At 39.4% G+C, this 18400-nt stretch overlaps 1 protein-coding gene across 1 annotated transcript in view; it reads left to right on the forward strand.

Annotated features, from left to right (window-relative positions):
- Positions 1-18400, forward strand: part of RANBP9 (RAN binding protein 9) — a 68952-nt gene that overhangs the window by 40210 nt on the left and 10342 nt on the right. Inside the window, exons 5-11 of the mRNA XM_061147604.1 lie at positions 1413-1435; positions 6476-6660; positions 9166-9278; positions 10555-10663; positions 12475-12665; positions 13742-13886; positions 16811-16932. Of these exons, the coding sequence (XP_061003587.1) occupies positions 1413-1435; positions 6476-6660; positions 9166-9278; positions 10555-10663; positions 12475-12665; positions 13742-13886; positions 16811-16932 (888 nt within the window). The remainder of the gene's footprint in view (positions 1-1412; positions 1436-6475; positions 6661-9165; positions 9279-10554; positions 10664-12474; positions 12666-13741; positions 13887-16810; positions 16933-18400) is intronic.

Genomic DNA, 18400 nt, shown 5'->3' on the forward strand with positions numbered 1-18400 from the left:
AAGGATCTCAGTAATTACTGACAAAAGTGAATTTTTGCTTAAATGATGTAAATTTAGACAGCCTTAATTGATAGACATTTTTGAGGGAAAGTGATTAGGCCGCTGTTTTATGAAAGGTGGTAAAATTATATATGGTCGTGTTTTATTTATTCTTGCTATTTTCTTTGTTCTTTTTAGTTTTATGAAATTTTTAGGATAAATTCTCACATTTGTTTAGCCCACAATCACTTTACTTTCTGTTTATTAATTAAACTAAAGGTAATCTGAATGTTTCCACTTTTGACAAGTTAACATATGAGTTTACTGGTTTTTAAAAGTCATAAAAACGGTTTTAATTACAAAGCACTATTTTTCCGTTTATTTCAAGGCATGTATAGTCCATTTGCCTTTTAACTGTATTACTTTAATGAACAGAGTCAGATGGTCGCATTTTCTGGTGGTAGAGCACAAGTGTAGAGTAGAGACTCAGCGGGGAGGAGACCGTGAAGACGACGCTGCAGCAGGGCCCTCACTTTCCCAGCGGTGATCACCACCGCAGACAGAGGGGTGCTGGCTTGGTTTTGTTTTGTCCTAATGTGTGTTTGAACTGAAGAACTGCGATTAGCCAACTCACCAGCACCACCCGCTCCCATTATTATAGAGCTCAGTCTTTTTAAACATATGACTGCGGTCCTATAGAAATATCTGGTTTGTTTATTATCTTATTTTCAGCTAAGTAATTTATTTGAATAGTTAAAGGACGATTACATCATCACTTTGGGATGTTGCCATTGTTCAAATGTATTTGGTACATAACTGTTGAAATTACTGTCAGAGGGCATTTAAGAGAAATCCTCAACTGTATCTTTGTCCTTTGAAGGAGGAATTAATTTTGTTTTCTAGAGTGATCAAAACTTTGAGAATGTATTTTTATGAGAATTTTTTTAAGTAAACAAAGCAATTATATTTTCCGTTCACCCCTTTTTGTAACAGAAAATCTTTCCTTTTCCCTCAAAATTATTTCAAAGCTAAATCTAGGTAAGGAAGATTTAGATAACAAGGCCGGATAAAGCAGCTTAGGTGTCAGTCGAAATTAAATGTAATTATTTTGCAACCAGTTTTCTTTTGTGGTTCCTCACATAGCTTTGAATATATATCTGAAACCATTTCAGAAATCCTGGAGGCAACAACCATACCCCAGAAATAAAATTGGCATGTACCTAACAAGGGTCATGAGCTTGAAACAGGATGGCATCCACTCAGACCTGTATTAGTGTTATAGAGAGAAAAATTAGTCTTGTTACTTTATATTTAGCTTTTTAATTTTTTTCTTTCTTTGCTGTATTTTCCCTTATTTTTGGTGAGAAATTCAGCTTGCCACCATACTCTGCCTTTGAGAAACAACTTCTAATGCCACTTTCTCTTCCTTTTAGGTATCGCTTTCACCGACTTACCGGTAAGACATAATTTCTTGTAAAAGTAGTTTTGTATTTTTAATTAAAAGAAGTATGTAGAAACTAGTACTACTCACATTTAAAATGCAGTTTTATTGATAATTAAGTTTATAAGCCATACTGCACATAGACCAGAGCTTTCTTGAGCTGCCATTGGTGTGGACCATTGGAAATTAAGCCCAGAATTGCACTGGGCACCATTGCCCAGGGGAACTTAGCTGTGGCTAAGAACTAAATCAGAAATGATTATTTTGAAGACACTTTTTAGTATCACTGTGGATTCATTTGAAATATGTTTCTTTTTCATTGTTGGGCTTTTTAGTAAGCGGCTGTATGACAGTCATTTACTAATTCACCGTCTATTGATGCCACTCTGTGGCAAGTTCTGTGCTTGCTTTTTATTCAGCAAAACTCTAGATGGGGGTCTCTGTCCTCTCGGAGTATTCAAGTTGAGGAACTTAGAGAATAAATAATGCATTAAAAATATTTCTAAAAATTTAAATAATTTTTAAAGGAAGAAAAACAGTAGCGCTTGAGAGTACCAAAGACAGAACCCAGGTGGTACAATTTGCTCACCATTGTTCAAGGTAGTTGTTGAGCAGAAACTGTGGAGGAAGTGAGGATACGGAGAACAAGAACGTCCCAGGCAGAGGGAGCAGTTAGGGGCACTCAGGCAGGAGTGCGTGGGGCATGTCTGAAGAGCGGGAAGGGAGGTGGAGGGGCTGAGGCGGTCGGAGCCGTGTCAGACCCAAGGATGGCAGGTGGGTAGATCACCTCGGTCTTGAGGGACATTGTGAGCACCTGGGCATTTACTCTGAATGAAGTACACTGACACTGCAGAGCGTTAGCTATTATGATACACTGGGATGACGAACAGACGGCAGTGGGGGGGAGTTAAGACAGAAACAAGCCGACTGTGAGGGGCTGTTGCAGAAATTTCTGTAGGAGATGGTGGTGACTCAGCATCTAGAGACATGGGAGTGGTTTGATTCTAGACACCTTACATCCCAAATCTAAGCCTCTGTCAGTTGTAATATGCAGCATATATAGCCCTAAAGGGAGTGGGGACTAATAAACTTGGATACAGTGCTTTCTTATCATTTAGAACTGATATTCACTGATCTCTTCAGATATTTAAATCTATTAATAAATTTTTGATTGGTATCACTTATTGTATGCCTGCAACAGGACATTAAGAAGCAGCGACCAGTGAGTGAGGCAGGAGGAGGACTAAGAATTGGGTGTCCTTCAGAGCCAACTGAAGAAGATCTGTCCAGAAGGATGGAGAAGTCAGCGTGTCAGATGCCACTGTGATGTATCACATCACATGGGCTGAGAATTGGCCAGCGGGTTTATTGTGTGGTTGAGCAGGGTGTTTGCTTGCTGTTGAGAATGATACAGTATCAAGAAAAACAGGGGATGTTGTATATCCAGAGGAAAAGTAGCCTGATCCTGCCCTTGAATGGACCAGGGGGGTGATCCCGTGGGTGAGTGGAAAGGAGAGGCTTTCGAGAAGTGTCTGGTGGGGGCAGGTACAAGGGTGCGTAGCTCAGTATTGTTGGAGAGGTTTTGCCCAGATTCTCCATGTCACGTGAGTTTGGTGGAAGGGCATATATGGCTGGTTTGATTTTTTTTTTTTCTTTCTTCCCCCAGTTTTTGTGGCACTAAGCAAGTAAAATCAACTCATCACTTAGCAGATTTTGTTCCTCACTGATAGACAGTGGTGATCATTTGAAAAAGGCGTAGCTAGTTGTAGATATGTTGACTCTTTGGGGTTGCCTCCCGATTATTTTTGGTCCCATTTTAGAATCACCAGCTATATTTTTTGCCTTGTCTGTAATTAGCCACGGGTGATGTCCATCTGTGCGACGGTGGGTAAAGTGGTGGTTAGGGTGCTGGTTGTAAGTTTCCTGTTAATAACACAGTGGTTCTGAGAGCTCTTTATTTTTGTGACTGTGAGATCTTCTGGGACTTCCACACACAACATATCATTCTTCTACTTAAAAAGGAAAGAAAAAGTTAGTCTTTCTCTTAAGAGTCCCCACCACCTGTGATCCTTCACTAGCCAGTCACAGCAGTCAGCCTCCGTGGAAGGGATGTTTACAGAAAAAAAGCTTACCTATTATGGAACCAGGGGGTGCTTTACATCTCTGAAAACTGGAAATGTTTTTCAAAATGATCATTCTTCCCCAACTCACCTCACCATCTTTAGATATAGTGATTGTGTTGAGTGTATGCCCTTCTAGATCTGTTTTAAACTTGTGTTAGCCAGTATGTCCGTAACTGTCGGCTGGAGGAAGATGGGTCATAGTTAAGGCGCTGTTCTGGTGGCTTGCTTTCTTCATTTAGTAATGTGTATTGCGCCTCTCTGTGTCATTATACACATTTTTAGTGCTTTCTTTATGCTTGTTTTTTATAATATTTTATTGTAAGATATACTGCAACAATTTAAAGAGGGAAGTTTTTGCGTATTTGACATTTATGAAATGGGGTGCGTCCTAGAAATCTGTGGCCTGTCACAGTTTAATGGACAGTGTTTCTGCTTAGACATAAAATGATGGTAGATCTTATAGTCAGTGCGGTCTGAGCTTCCCTGGTTGTGGTATATAATACCACCTGTGAATGGATATTGTTTTTAATTTTTTATTTGCTATTAAAAATAATGCTGCAGGACATATATCTTTGCACATGTTCGTTTTTCTGTAGGATTAATTTCTTACAAGAAAAAGACTAATTATCAGTAAGGAAATTGAATCTGTAATTTCAAAATCAGACAAGAAAAAGAAATAAAAGCAATTCAGGTTGGAAAGAAAGAAGTAAAATTGTCTTGTCAGTTTTAATAGATTTTGCCAAATTTCTTTCTTCCAAGGTTATATTGGTTCATATTTCTGTGTACAGTGAATGAGAGGCTTATTTTCTCAGCCTTCATCAGCACTGGGTATTCTCAGCTTTTAAAATCTTAATCTGTTGTGCAAAATAATCTGCTTATTTTAATTTGCATTTAAGAAATTCAGTTTGTATCTCTTTATATTTTTAATCATCTTATGTTTCTTCAAATAGCCTTATGTATCTATTAAAATTAAATTTTTTTAACTAGTAATTTTGTGGGGTTTTTTTTTTTAATTTTTTATTTCCTATTGGGGTATAGCCAATTAACAATGACGTGATAGTGTCAGGCGCACAGTGAAAGGGACTCAGCCACACACATACATGTATCCATTCTCCCCCCAGACTTCCCTCCAGTCCAGGCTGTCACATACATTAAGCAGGTGAACTAGTAGTCTTTGTTTTCCTATATTCTGAGATTATTTTTTCACATTTACAATACTGATCCTTATATGTGTGGCAGATTTTTTTTCCTATTAATTTCATTTTTCTTGACATAAGAGTCTTTGGCCTAAAATACTCTTGTTTTAAACTATGTCACAATTTTGTAATGGGCTTTAATGAAAAAAATACTGTGCTCGGAGTAGAGCCATGAGTTTCCCTTTCTGTGCATCATTAACAAACTGGTGCTTTTGGAGGCACCATGCAGGCTCTTTAAATCTCTGTTTCTCATTGGTGAAGTGAGGTTATGATAAGTATCTCACTTGTCTTCACCTTAAAATTCTATTATGAGTTTTGTTGATTGTTAAGGATCAATACATTTGTGTATGTTGTGTTAACATTTATTTCCCTAACCCAGTGTGATTATATTTCTCCATATGTTACCACAGTACTCCTTCTGTTTCTGATTTTGGTTGCTTGATTGGTCACTTGAGTTTAAAAATACCTTCTTAGCTTTTTGCAGTGAAATCTATCTAAGCATCTTATATTTACACACATTATATTCTCTTAATCTTTACCTGATTTTGTACTGAAAATACCTGTGATAATCATTAAAGCAGAGAAATAGGCATAAATACAGAGGCTGAAGATGAAGTAGGGTTTGGAGTTACATAAAGGAACACTGAACTTAGATTTTGGTGTTAAATAAGCCTGTGTTACAGTCCCAGCTCTGCCGTAGTGTTGACAACTGTGAGCACATTAATTTACCCGAATCCTCAGTTCCTCTGTCTTCATAATGCAAATAATAATAATGATGATGACTTAACAGGGTAATTACAATGATTAAACCCGGACATTTAGTAGGCATTCAGTAACTTATTCTCCCTTCAGATGTGACAGCTAGTGATAGGGCCAGTAGAAGGACTTCTATATTTTTTGTACAAATTTTTGAAGCTGTTGAACTTGTTTCAACCTCAAGTCTTGGAGTATATCTTGGAGGAAATGCCTTTCTTTATGAATTTGAATGTTTAAATCCTTTCTCGAAATGTGTGTATTTTATTTTTATGAAAAGAATCTCTATTCTTAAAGGCACTGTTTTGCTTATAATTAAGTTCTTAGCACCATTCCTTAATAAAAGCACCCCAGATGTACAGAGAATAGAAATTAGTAAACTTAAAAATAGTGTATGCCCAGTTCGGGCCTGTTCTTCTGTGGTAATCAGCTTCCATGTGCTCTTTCTAGAAGTGCGTTGCATGTCTCATACGTAAGAGGGTAAACTTGAATTATGCTTGAATCTCTCTGTTGTATGACATATTCTTTTTTTTTCCAGTTTTTTAATTGAAGGATGATTACAGAATTTTGTGGTTTTCTGTCATACATAAACAAAAGTCGGCCATAGGGAGACCCATGTCCCCTCCCTCCCAGACCTTCGTCCATCTACCTCTCTAGCCCACCTTTCAGCCTGTCACAGAGCCCCTGTTTCATTCGGCTCCCCGAGTCTGTATGACATACTCTTAAGAGCAAGAATTTATTTATCAGAAGTATAATGCCATATGGTCTGAATAAATAAGTATACTGCTTAGGTTGCTGTGTATTTTCCTTGATCATTTGCTTTAGTTCTTCCTCTACTAGTTTCTGATTGAGATCTTAAAATATTTGTGGAGCAAATTTGCAATTCTGTTATTTTAAAGGTAGCATTTGAAAGAATGAATTGCTTTTTTTTTTTAAATTAACATAAAAGGGATGGATATTTAGTGAACTGTGTTGTCTTACAGCCAAATTTATATCCTACTGTGGGGCTCCAGACACCAGGAGAAGTCGTCGATGCTAATTTTGGGCAGCACCCTTTCGTGTTCGACATAGAAGATTACATGCGCGAGTGGAGAACGAAGACACAGGCACAGATAGACCGCTTTCCTATCGGAGACCGGGAAGGAGAGTGGCAGACCATGATACAGAAGTGAGTGGGGAGATGCGCAGGGCCGGCTTCAGAGTGCATCTTTCATAAAACGTTTCAGCCTTTCGCTGTGAAAGGCTGTTTATTGAATGAAGCTTTTTAATCTATTCATATGTGTCCCAGTGATCTTAATGTATTAACAATGCTTGATTTGGTGACACACGTCCCGAGTTGTATTTTAGTCTGATTTATTAATTTGCTGGAGGAAATAAAGTGACACTAGATCACGTAGGTTAATTCATTTGCTGTCCTCAGTAATGGGATTTAATGGTTTCCGTAAGTTACATGATTCAACTATTAATAGCGCCAGTGCAGAAGATAAATTCAGAAAGATCATTTAGATTGTAGAATTCACATTGTGGTTTTGGGGCGTGAACATGGCTGTATTGTTCAGCAGTGGTATAAACACTTGGGAGAAAAAATAATTATTGCTCAGTAAGAGTAAACATCAAAATAATGGTGTATTTTACATCCTGGAATACAGACATGATATGCTCATTGCACCTTTCAGGATTTGGCTAAATTTTTCCAGTGAATTGGGTAACTATGTAAGAATAATATCAGCTATTTTTATTTACTTGGATCCCTTTTTTTGGTCTGACAAAAAATTTCCAGCCTCAAGAATTTTCAGAACTCCGTTTACTTATTGTCTATTCTGTTAGACATTTAAGGAGGAGGTAAAGGGAATACAGATCAAGAGACAGTGAGTGTAGAGTTAAGATTCCTCAGTGCAGTTTAAATGCCTAGGAGTCAGTAGTAACAGTGGAGGACAGGCAGCAGAAGAGCAAATAGTGGGCGTTGGTAAAAGTACTGTAAATGAATGACCTTTGTCTCAACTCACTCTTTACCCCCAATTTACAGTTTGTTTTATTAGGCAGCTTTTTATGAAAAAGTAGAATTTCAATATGGGAGTCAGCAGGAAAATACAACCCCTGTGACAGTCACCTTTTTGTAGACTATGCCTTTGCTTGAAAGGTTCGAGATGACATGTGAATGTCAGTCATACTGAATAGCAGTAGCTCTTAAAACTCCAAATAGTGCAGACTTCAAAACAAATACTGTTAAGTTTAAGTAGTCATTTTCACTATCATAATCTAACCCAAGAAAATTCAAGATACCCTCAGTCTGACACAGTTCATCTTAAATGTCTGTATAATTGCTTTGAGCAGTCTTAAATTTACAAATCTCCTAAAACTTGGCCTGTTTTTTGGAGGAGATAATCTTGGGCAGGATGATGATTCCGAGGACGAGCTTCTTCCCCGGAGCCTCGACGCCAGTGCTTCTGTCCCGCACGGTTGGAGGAGTAGTGGCCGTGACTCGGCATTCCCTGGGCAGCGTGAGCTGGAGAGCGAGCGGGCCTGGACTGCCCGCTGGGGTCCCCTCTCCTAAGGCTCCGCGGCGGTGCCCGCTGAGCCGCGTGGCAGGTGGCCGTCAAGGAAGCGTACCCATCCTAGCCCTGCAGCCAGGCTTCAGGGCGAGCACCCTCCCCTGCCCCGTTCTTCACAAAATAGGTCCTCGCTGGGGGAAGTTCATGTGAAGACGCTATCCCCTACCCTCTTAAATTAATCTAACATTTAGATGAAATAAAATGAAAACAATGTGTTAGAAATTTCCCTGTGCCAGCTCGGTCCCCTCCCTGAACCTCTGCTTCGTGCCATTTTCTGCTGGGCCCTTAGTAGTACCAGATCGAGGCAGGTTCAAGAGTTGAATATTTATAGATACATTGGGTATTTCAGTTAATGCTATTTGGTCAACGGTTTTTCTAACATTTCGTCATTAGATCCAAATACCATTCTTATAAATACCACTTGGTTTTTAAAAAATCAGTTTGCTCTTTGGAAGTGTCACTTACTCATCAGTCATATTTGAGTAATTCATCTCCTGTGCACGAACATACTACCTGATTTAGATTAGAAGGCTGACTCCTCACTGATTAATATTATCACCCTCATAGACTTTGTTTCGGGAGATTCTGTCTGTGGGGTCACCTTCGTATTTCTTGTGTTCACACCTTGTGACCATTTTATGTAATTGGTGGACAGGACTGCAAAGAGTTAAACTACAGAACATGAAGAGTTAATCTGTTGTTTTTAAATTTCTTTATTTTACAAAATGCCAGCACTTTACTAGGGTAAGTCATATGATAATGGTAAAATAGAAATTATGGTTAGTACGATTGAGTAAGGGCGGGAAATAATAGGAAAGGACCTGGGGATAATGGAGTTCTAAGAATCAAAGCTATTTCGTGTCCTTTGATTGTCTGGTAATACTTTTTTAGGCAGAGTAGACTCACCACAGCATTTGCAGTTATCTTTTTGGAAATAACTCTGTGAATAAGACAAAATGATGTTTTGAATTGATCTTGAACCTGAGGTAATTAAAGCCTTCATTGTTCCCAGGGCATAGATTGGTTTTGTAACACCAGAGTAGACCTTGTGTATGTAAACTGTAGTATGAAGCATGTATTCTCTTGACTAAAAGCTGTGTGTTTCTTCTTTTTATTTTAAGAATGGTTTCATCTTATTTAGTCCACCATGGGTACTGTGCCACAGCAGAGGCCTTTGCCAGATCTACAGACCAGACCGTTCTAGAAGAATTAGCTTCCATTAAAAATAGACAAAGTAAGGACCTGTGGTGCATGGCTAACACGTGTTTTCAGATTATAGGTTTGGTTACATTGACTTTTAGAAACTTGATTTTTTTAATGAATGTTTTTTTTCAAATTTATTAATTTGAAATTATGCCTCTGAAATTGACTTTTACTGACATTTTTGAAGATTACCTTAAAAAAATTCACAGGACTATAGTAGTATTCTGGATGTAGAAAGATAGAATTTTGGGGAAATTTTTGTTAAAATGCTTGCCACTTTTGCTTTAAAAATGTTTTCTTGAGCTTTCAGAAGTGTGTGTGTGTTTTTCACCAGATAAAGTAGTCCCATGATTATTAGATGTTCGTGGAGATAATGTGTGAGATGTTTGCACTTAAATTGCTATCTAAATTTAAGATAGTATGGGTCTTAAGTATTTATTGCTTTTGTCCCAATGCTAGTGGCAAGAGCTATGGGGCCTGTTCCGACAGGGACCTGTTCCGATCAGCATGACAACTGATCCACAGTCAGCCATCCTAAAGTTGGTGCTATTAGTCCATCAGGGAGAGTGTGACTTGATGAGGGTGTTCAGACAAAAACAAGACATGAGGGATGAAGTCATGAGGGATGCAAGCAAAACTCTCGTAGGTCAGATTGCTATAAAACACTGATGACCTTGTGTTGTAGCTGATTGTATGTCCTCTTTCTCACCACGTTGTATAGGCTGTAGCAAACATCTTTTCCTTTCCTTATCATCTAACCCTCAGGGCATGCTCATTCAGTGGCTGTTGAATTCAGGTCTTACTCAGAGGCTAATTTTCATTTAGTACTGGGTTCAAAAGGCTATATAGTATTTGATAAGACATTTTGATTATTAATTCTTTAATGTCTCCTATGGTCCTTTCTTTAAAAACCACTCTATTGAGGTATGGTTGACATATGAAAACGATGCCTATTTAGGGTATAGAGCCTGATGAGTTTGGATATACCCATGAAACCGTCACCCCAGCGTATGGCATAATATACCCATCTTTTTCATCTTAGTGTTTAATACATCAGTATTGTTTAACAGCTATTTGTCCTACATTACTTGTATGTTTGATTTTTTTTTTTTAGTAGTTTATTACAGTACTTGTTTTTCTAATTGGTTATTTTGTCTGAAAATATTCCTTAAAATAGAAACTGAGTTAGAAAAATAAGTGCAGACTCATCATAATTTAAAGATTTTTTTACTTATTTTTTGAGGGCCTACTAAGTTTCTTTTTCTATTCTTATAAAATTTATCTTTTTGCTTTCTTTTTCTAAATAGGAATTCAGAAATTGGTGTTAGCAGGAAGAATGGGAGAAGCCATTGAAACAACACAACAGTTATATCCAAGTTTACTTGAAAGAAATCCCAATCTCCTTTTCACATTAAAGTGAGTTTTTAATGAATGTTATATTAATTATATATGTGCATTACATAACCAAAATTATTTTCCTGCTTTAATAGTTTTAATTTTTGTTTTACCTTGTTTCAGGTATTTAGATATAATTTTGTAATATAGCACATTTAAGCAGCAGTTTGAGGAATATGAGGACTCTTAAGTAGAAGGCATTTTTCTACTTTGTGTTTGCTCTTCTGTCATTCTATCCCTGTATTTAAAAAATGTGAAACTCTTACTTAGAGGATGGGTATCTATTTTTTCTCTTGTAAAATACCTTATAGTAAGCTTGCAGCATTTTTAAAAATTGCAGTGAAAATATATATGAAAGTCGCTCAGTCATGTCCGACTCTTTGCGACCCCATGGACTGTATAGTCCTGAATTCTCCAGGCCGACATACTGGAGTGGGTAGCCTTTCCCTTCTCCAGGGGATCTTCCCAACTCAGGGATCGAGCCCAGATCTCCCGCATTGCGGGCGGATTCTTTACCAGCTGAGCCACAGGGGAAGCCCAGAGGAATACTGGAGTGGGCAGCCTATTCCTTCTCCAGCAGATCTTCCCAACCCAGAAATAAAAACGGGGTCTCCTGCATTGTGGGTAGATTCTTTTCCAGCTGAACTAACAGGGAAGCCCAGTAAAAATACACGTATCATAAAATTTGCCATTTTTATATGTACAGTTTTCTGATATTCACCTTGTTTCTGGTACACTCACATTGTTTTTCAGCCACACCAGCCATCCGTTTCTAGAACCTTTTCCATGATCTCAGTCTGAAACGTGGTACCTGTTAAACACTGGCTCTGCATTTCCCTCTCTTCCCTCGGCTCCTGGCAACCACCATTCTACTCTCTGTCTCCGTACACTCGAACTTGAGTGCTTCATGTAAATGGAATCATAAAATGTTTGTCCTCTGTCACGGCCTTACTTCCCTGGCATAATGGCTGTACACATCTCTGTTGGAGTTCCTGCTTTCATTCTTTTACATATATGCTCAGAAGGGGGATTGTTGAATACAGGATAATTCTGTGTTTGATTTTTTTGAAAATCAGTCCTCACAATTCCATAGCCCTGTACAATTTTACATTCCTGCCAACAGTGACAAGATTCTAGTTTTTCATCCTCACTCACACTTACTGCTTTCTGTTTCTTTCATTTTTTTTAAATAAATAATAGCTATTTGGCTTTTTTTTTTTTTTTTTTGCTGTTGGTTGTATGAATCTTTGTTATCTTAAAATTCAGCTGTGATTAAGTTTAAGATTTAAGCTTTTTAAGCATCAGAAACACTAAACCCGATGACAGAACTACTTTGCTTTAGAATAAAAGTTTAAATGTGGCCCATTTGATTAAGAGGTTGCAGATGGGACTGGGGTGAGGAAGCGTGGGGAGTAGGCCCTTATTTTGTGTGAAGGTAGGTGTGTACATGAAAGTACATCAGGTACTTCTTAGGTACTATTTGATTTGCGTCCAAGTGCAAATATTATTTTGATTATTTTAGGTAAAAAAAAAAAGAGGTCCATTTTGGTTTACAATAGCTACATACAGATTTTCACTTTCTTAGTAAATCTCGATTAAAGGTTATACAATGTCTTTTGCATTATACTCTCATTTTTCAGGAAATTTTTTAATATTCTAAGCAGTACAGTATATGGAACCATATTTAACATTTTTAGTATATTATCTAAAGGCCAGACTTACTGATAAATGCGAATTATTAAAGTATTTCCTTGTAGAAGTCTCTTGCTATTAGGTAACTAAACAGTAGTCTGAAGATGCTGTAAATTTAAATTCTTGTTTTCTCTTTTTAGAGTGCGTCAGTTTATAGAAATGGTGAATGGTACAGATAGTGAAGTACGATGTTTGGGAGGCCGAAGTCCAAAGTCTCAAGACAGTTACCCTGTTAGTCCTCGACCTTTTAGTAGTCCAAGTATGAGCCCCAGCCACGGAATGAATATCCACAATTTAGCATCGGGAAAAGGAAGTACTGCACATTTTTCTGGTGAGATTCAGTCTTAGGACATTATCTTACAGTTTTTACCCTTCTTCATGGTTTTGAACAAAAATAACTTTTTTAAAAAAAGATGTAGACATTTCTGCTAGCCATTTTGCATGTTTGTAATTTGATCTCAAGAGATTCTGGAAGAAGAATTGTGGACAGGTCAGATTTGTGCATTTTTGGTACCAGAAAGTAAGTTCAAGATGAGCTGTCTCTAAGAGTGGGTTACTAACAGATCTGCATAAATGAAGGGCACCATTCGCGTTTGGCCTCTAGAAGTCACGTCAGAGATAGCTGTAGTGAGAAGGCAGTGTGTTTTAGTGAAGTGTGCACGTGAAGGCAGTGACGTGGCCGTGGTGTCTGAAGCCGCCGGCTCCCAGCCGGACTGCCTCGCCCTCCTCCTTTCCCAGCCCGGCTGCTGGCGAGAGTCGGGTCTGCCTGTTCGTTTCCTCCTGGGCTCACTGAGGCTTTTGGTGAGTCTTCGTTGGTGTGGTCTCCTTTCTTGGCCTTTCTGACATCACTTCTGCAGGTTTATTTCAGGTCCCTCTCAGTCTTCTTGCTCTGCTTGTCTCTGTCTCCGAGGCCCCGCCTTTCCTCTGTGCGTTTAACTCCGCTCACGCGCTGTCGCCCGTGCGGCGCGAGCAGAGCAGCCCCTGTGCTGCTGCCGCCGCAGCAGAGCGCCTCCCCTCGCGGCCGCGCGGCTCGCCGGCCGGGCGGCCTGGGTGTGCGGCTCCCACGCTCGCGGCCGCAGTCGGCGCCTCCCGGACGCTCCGAGTCACGTCAGCCGGGGACGGATCCTTGGCCTCCGTGTGTCCTTAGGAAAACGGGGCTGTGGTGACACTGGGCCTCATGGCAGGGATAAAGGAGACGCGTAACTGAGCCTTCAGTCAATACAGGAGGAGATGACAGCTCACAGTTACGTGTCCTGATGTTCTTTAGAAGAAGTTATCCACTTGATTTCTGTTTAAGTGGTCCGCCGACCTTCCCACATTATAAGAGGTTTCAGTACGGCATCGGAACACGGTAGGTCTGCCGCCGCCTGGTCTGTGCCTGTTCTGAGAGTGTCCTCTTCCCGCCAGGCTTTGAGGGCTGCAGTAACGGCGTGATGTCCAGCAAAGCGCACCAGGCGCACTGCCACAGTAAGCACCCGCCGTCCGGCCTCAGCGTGCCGGAGCTGAACAGCATAAACGCGTCCCGGTCACAGCAGCTCAGCAGCTTCACCAGGTAATGCGGGCCCTGGCGTCGGCATCGCTGTGCGCAGCCCCTGTTACAGGGAGGCATCGTCTGAAATAACTTGGGAGAGTGGAGTCAGATGGCCGCAGTGGGGGTCTGAGAGAAGGAAAGGGCGAGGAGTCAGTGCCCCGTGCTCCTCGTGTCCATCACAGAGGCCCCCTTCCTCTTCCCCTGCACCCCTCTCCCTCGGGAGGGGTGACGGGGGCAGATCGGGGCGCTCTATTGCCTTCCTGCCACCGCAGACCCCTGCGGTGGTCACAGAAATGTCATTTGTTAATGTTTCCAAGTTAAGTCACTGGAGTGTATTTAAGCTCTGGAGTTGACATGTGATACATATACAACTACTTTTTTCTCTCTGTGTGGGTTTTTCAGTGTGAGGAGTGTTTCCTGAGTTGCAAATAACTAACTTTACAAAAAATATTTGTTGCTGAGACCCTGCCTTTAATTGAGTGGCTTGCATGTAGCAGATGGTTAAGTCGTGTAGTGAACATCCAGCACGAGGGGAGGACTGGAGACTCGCTGGGCGCCAGACGCTCCGCTGCTCAGCGAGCTCTCCACGCCAAGAGCTTTGAGAGAAGAGGCGTCCCTGTCATGGGACCCTGACACACTCAAGTTTCTAGTCTGAAACCTAAAGGTTCGTGGAATATAACCATTTGAATTAAATGCTAGTGTGTGAGGGCAAGTTCTTACAAATTTTTATCAATTTGATTGATGTTGGTTTGGTCTGAGAACATGAATTGATTGGTCACAGTGCGTTTTGAGGGGAATATGCATCAGTGCAAAATTCTCCTGTTGAAGGAGACAGCACCTAATGTTTACAGGGACTCTCAATGGAAATATGATTCTGGAGAAGTGCATGTAAAAAATCTGTATTTACAAATTTGGAGATTAATCAGAATTTCCAGGTTGTCTATTACAAATGACAGATATGTACTGAAATAATGGTATTATGTGGTCCAGTTGTGAAATCCACAGAAATGATCCAAGAACAGCAGTAGGAAAAGGGACTGTCTTGCTGAGGAGGTCAGGGTAGGCAGCAGAGATGACACGCTAAAGTATGAAATCCGAATATCGCAGTAAAAATTTCTTATGGAGATGTGAACAATTAAGCCTCTAGTGCATCACCATACTTTATAGTGTTTATTGATAGCACTTTATGATTGTTAGACGGTTCTACCGTAGTTTGAGGGTAGGATTGCAGTTACTTTGTTAAAGAGTTTTTCCCTTAAATACCGTGCTCATGGCAGGAAGTTGCTAAAGAGACCTGTAATTACCTGAGTTGAGGGAAGCAAGCTGAACGGAAGGGGTTGATGACAACAGCATCCTTTTTTGTGTGCAGCATAGAAGAAAGTAAGCTCTTAAACTGCCTCAAACTGTTCCGCAGTAACAGTTATTTTCTAGTCGGTAAATGGCTTTCCTTGCGACAGTGCTGTGAAGTAGGCAAAGATGGTATTAACCAACCATGAAAACCATTTTACAGATGTAGAGCTGAGTACCAGAGTTTGTTTATCAGGCTTTTTTTTAAAGGTGAATAATTAGTAACTAGTAAGTTGCAGAACACGACTACTTCCCAGGATGTCTGACCTCTAGACTCGCGCTTTCTCCATTGGACTCCCCGTGAGATATGCCCTTCTCCCCACCCGCCTTCTCCTCCATCCCGGCTTTTATTCAAGCTGTAAAATTCCACTGCAGTTGTTGCCTCTTCCAGAATGATTTCTTATCAATTCTCAACTTTCATGAAGACACTAAACAAGCTTTTCTAACTGACGGAGATGTGCTGGGGCCACACCCTGTTCTTCTAGATCTCTGAGTATCCATGTACCTTGATGGTCTTACGGACAGAAGTGTGTATGCACCCACTCACCCAGGCTGGAAACCAGTGGTTACCTTTGCTGGCGTTATGCATAAAGTGCTTTTTGCCTCTCTGCGTTCGATGATGTTGTTGTTGTTTTTCCTATAAATGAACATACATTGTTTTTTTTTTAATGAGAAATGATCATTTTTATTTATTTAAATATTTTCTAAATTTTCATCAAGTGTTTCCTTCTGGACTGTATAATCATCCCTAGATCTTCATAGGAGAAATCTGGAAGGTTAGATATTGTTGTTTGGGGTGTGGATGGAATGAAGGGCAAACGTTGCCCACCTCAGCATGGCCACTTAGAGCTGTTGGCACATGTTATTCATCCAGTCAGTGTGAAATGGGCGAGTTGGAAATGCCTTAGGTATCTCCAAAACAGCATTTCAAAAATTAAGACTCTGCAGTATATTTAGAATCTTCAGCCAACAAAAAACTCTGTCAGAGAAAAGTAGCGTTGGGTCTTGAAAAGGGCTGAGGGGATGAGACTGAGTAGTCGTTTTTCATGTTATCACTTACCTTTGAGAAAGAGTATAATTTTGAGTGGTAAGGACAAATGCCGAAACGCCAAGACTTAGAGAAAAAGTAGTCTAGAAGCGAGCTGAGTATGAGGGCAGGGAAAGAGGTGAAATGAGGTGGGTCCCAGGAGTAGTTTGTTTATCAGGGAGGTTTTTCCCTTACATGCTTGGGGCAGGGCGTTGGTATTTTAGGGCAGGAGTTGATTAAATGAAATGCAGATCTAAGTTTGAAAGATAGTGGGAAATAATGTGCCAAGAAATGATTTCTCCATAGTGATAGGAGGAAGTCTTAAAGCCATGACATTTTAGTACATGTATCTTTTTCCTTCCTTATCTCCAGGACTACAAATTCGTTAAAAAGTTTAGCTACATCTTTGGCTTTGAATACATTCAAGATTTAACTAAATACCTTTTTTCCAGATTGCTATTGCCTTATGAAGTCAGTTTTATAAGTAGGCTCTGTAGTTGAGTACTAATTGATATTAAACTAAGCTGCAAGTGTGCTATTTCTAAAATTAGGTTTGTTTTTTCATTTTCAGTAATGATGTAGACATGGAAACAGATCACTACTCCAATGGAGTTGGAGAAACTTCATCCAATGGTTTCCTAAATGGTAGCTCTAAACATGACCACGAAATGGAAGATTGTGACACCGAAATGGGTCTGCAGTGATATTTCTTACATTTTTAATAAAAAATGATGACTACAAGGTTATGTTTTTACTTGTACTGATTCACAGCTGATGAACATAAATCAAATTTAAAGATGTGTGTGCCATTGGATTTGATAGTCACATATTCTCTTAGAAGTCTCTGAGAGTGGATTGCTAGCGAGAGTAGAGTTTAGTTTTTAGTATCTTCTGGAGTTTTCTTTGCTGAACTGTTTCTGCACAACTGTAGTGCAGCAATGCTAACTTGTTAGTATTCACTATCCTTTAAAAGGATGGGTAAGGTTGGAGATGCAGAAAGTTTGTGCACCTATTTCAGTATAGCCAATAGAGATAGGCCACATGGGTAGAGATATTTTTATAAATTCTGATCAAATTTTCTTTAATTCATTTAATCTGAATATATGCGACTATTCATAGTTCAGTGCCTGGCAGGTAGTAGGTGCCTGTTTGACACCCTCCCTTGGTTCCTTCCCTCTCAAAATTATGTGGCTGAAAAATATATTAGCATGCATAATTTTACTTTGTGGACAACTTGTGTAGTAAATTGTACCATAAAGTTTAACAATCAGCAACCTTTCCCATCAATTGGAGAGTGAAAATGACTGAAACTTATAAATTTTTATTTGATTTTATAGTAGTTTGATATTTATTAACATTGCTAGAAACTATTTTATAAATGCAAATTTAATATTACTTACACAACCACCTTCTTGTTAAGGACATGTGTTCCGATGTATAATTCATTCTTTCAAGCAAGGAGTATGACTGAAAGGCAGCCTAGTTTTACCCTATCAAATATTAGCATGCAGCCTCAATATTCCAAGAATAATTTGTGCCTAGGGATAAAGAGCAGGAGTTCTAGAGCCGGATCACCTGGATTTGAATTCTGCAACTGCCACTTACTAGCTGTGTAACCTTGGGTGAATTACTTAGGAGCTCTTTGCCTCAGTTTCTTCATCTGTAAAATGGGTGTAAAGATAACTGCCTGTAAGTGCTTCATAAACATTAACTGTTACTGTCATGGTTAGTGATTTATATATTGTTAACTAGTGATGTATACTTTTTGCACTGTTGATCAGTGATTATTGTCAGTCAAGATATGTAAACTGTAAAATATTTTCCTAAAAGTAATTAACCCTTTTGATTAGGTACGGTATCGTCTGTGTTTTTATTGGAGTCATTTAGACCATCTTATCTTCTGTTCTGTGTCAGTTAAAGTAGCCTAGGAAGTAGTTACTTTTTCCTTTTTTTTTTTTTTTTTTTTGCAATATTGTTATATTTTTAGAAAACTGTGCTTTATTTTTCATAACATTTTCCTTGAGACATGTACATCGTTAACACTGAAAGCTTGTCACCTGACTTTCAACTCCAAGCTAGATAGATATTGGATCCTAGACTCATGAGCCCTAGAGAAAGCTACAAGGTTCCATATTATAACAAATTAAAAAGAAACCGCATA

This window comes from Dama dama, chromosome 7, assembly GCF_033118175.1.
Source record: "Dama dama isolate Ldn47 chromosome 7, ASM3311817v1, whole genome shotgun sequence".
Lineage (NCBI taxonomy): Eukaryota > Metazoa > Chordata > Mammalia > Artiodactyla > Cervidae > Dama > Dama dama.